General features: G+C 61.0%; 1 protein-coding gene across 1 annotated transcript in view; it reads left to right on the plus strand.

The window, feature by feature from the left end:
- Positions 1-2016, plus strand: part of H696_01305 (hypothetical protein) — a gene marked incomplete at both ends in the record, with an annotated part of 8258 nt that overhangs the window by 3608 nt on the left and 2634 nt on the right. Inside the window, 7 exons of the mRNA XM_009495199.1 lie at positions 140-260; positions 412-544; positions 684-777; positions 873-977; positions 1131-1443; positions 1574-1635; positions 1768-1937. Of these exons, the coding sequence (XP_009493474.1) occupies positions 140-260; positions 412-544; positions 684-777; positions 873-977; positions 1131-1443; positions 1574-1635; positions 1768-1937 (998 nt within the window). The remainder of the gene's footprint in view (positions 1-139; positions 261-411; positions 545-683; positions 778-872; positions 978-1130; positions 1444-1573; positions 1636-1767; positions 1938-2016) is intronic.

A 2016-nucleotide genomic window follows, 5' to 3' on the forward strand; every position in this document is an offset into this window, starting at 1 on the left:
CCCCCCCCCCCTCCCTTCTCGCCCTGCCGCTGCAACTCTTTTCTCTGCGTCTCTCCCTTTTTTTTTTTCTCACCGTCCACCTGCCTCCTTGTGCGTGCGCCTGTTTGGTTGTCTTGGTCACTTTGCGCGCCCCGATCAGATCAAGAATGGCAAGGCCCATATGCTGCTGTTGATCACCCCGAGCCGGCATCGCCCTGCGATGCAGGTTCCCCTGAAGGAGGATTTCATTTTCGGCGACTGCTCCTACGTGCTGGATGCCGGTGCGTTTCCCCATCCACGGCCCTTCCTTCGCCTCTCCCCCTGCCTCCTTCTGTGATGTTACTCCACCCGGCGGTTTGCATTATTTTCTCACCTCCCCATGTGCTGCCTTCTCTGCCTGGTTCCCTCCCACCGACCCCCATCATCATCTAGGTGCCCTGATTTATTGCTTCCACGGGACGGCCACCACCCGTGTTACATCGGCCAAGGCCGCCGACCTTGCCAACCGGATCCGTGTCCGCGATCGCATGGGATCCGCTCGTGTGGTCTATGTGAATGATGAGCAGTGCGCCTTTCACCAACTTGCCCCGTTGACAGTGTGCTTTTTTTGCCCTTCCCACGGTCTGACCCCCCCCCCCCCTCTCTCCCTCTCTCTCCTTCTCTCGTTCCCATCCCTCGTTCTGTCCTTTGTTGCGACCTGCCAGGAGTGCTGCTTTGCCCTTCAGCCGGCTGCTCGGCTCCACCATGTCCAAATTGCTGGCCATCAAGACGCCAGTTCCCCAAAGCGTTGAGAGCCTGGTGCGTGCACATGGCCTTGCCACATTGCCCTGTATACGTTTCTGTGTCATGTCGCCTGGCCGCCATGCAACTGACTCAATCGTGTCGACCGTTAGTTTGGCGGCACTCGGATTTACCGCGTGTCCTCCTCGGCCAACCCGAAGAGCCGGATCCGCATCATTCACGAGGAGCCCGAGGATGCGGCCCGGCCCTCGAACAAGGTCCGTCTCTTCGCCCTTCTGCCTGGGTATTTCCTCCTCTCCCTCCTCCCTCTCCCTTTGTCTACGCCCGCCCGCCCCCCCTCTCTCTCTCTCTCTCTCTCTCCTCGGCCCCTCTCCTGACACCTTCCGCTTCGCTGAACGCCCTTTGCACAGCTTCTCAGCAGCAACTTTGCCTATGTCATCGATCTCTGCACGGAGCTCTACGTCTGGACGGGCAGCTCGTCTTCCGGTGGAACCCGGCGCCTGGCCAGTTGCCTGGCGGCCCAGCTGTCCACCCGGGCCTACGCCCCGATGGCCGCCATCGAGGCGGCTGGCGATGCCGGTGGCACGGTGCAGCTGGTCCCGCGTGTCCCCTGGGCCAGTATCACGAAGCTCTTTGAGAATACCGAAACCAGCGTGTTCAAGGACCACTTCGAGGGCTTCCCTGGCTCGCTGATGATCAGCGTCGGCCCGGCCGAGATCGCTGGTGCGCAGAGCCCTGTGTCGAATGTTCACACAGCCCTTTGCTGTCTATGTGGCCCCAAACTTACCTCTATTTTTCCCCATCTCCATTCATCTCTCCCTTTCTCTCTGTCACCCCTTCTCCCCCCTGCTAGCTGGGAACATTGCGCAGGCGATCGAGCAGCCGGAGATCAAGATCCCCGAGCTCTACGAGGCGGTGCGTCCCCCTCCCCGCGGCCGGCCGCGCATTGCAGTCGAAATATGTCCCTTTCTCGCACTGGCCCCCTCCGCCATTCGATCTGCTCTCTGGCTAACACATGTCATGGCGATTGCCCGCATTGCCTCGTAGCTCCATCGCGTGCCCAAGGAGCCCTCCGCTCCAGATGGTCTCTATGCGCCGGACGAGTGCGACATCCGTGTGGAGCGCATCGTCGCCAAGCGCCAGGGGTCTGGCGCCATTCAGTACCTGCGGATGCCCTACCCGCGGGAGCTCTACGGACAGTTCTTCGCTGAGGAGAGGTACACTCCAGCCATAGTGCCGCCATTCTTTCCTCTCTCTCTCTCTCCCTCTCTCCCTCTCTCCCTCTCTCCCTCTCTC

The sequence above is a fragment of the Fonticula alba genome (genome assembly GCF_000388065.1).
Source record: "Fonticula alba strain ATCC 38817 unplaced genomic scaffold supercont2.2, whole genome shotgun sequence".
Lineage (NCBI taxonomy): Eukaryota > Rotosphaerida > Fonticulaceae > Fonticula > Fonticula alba.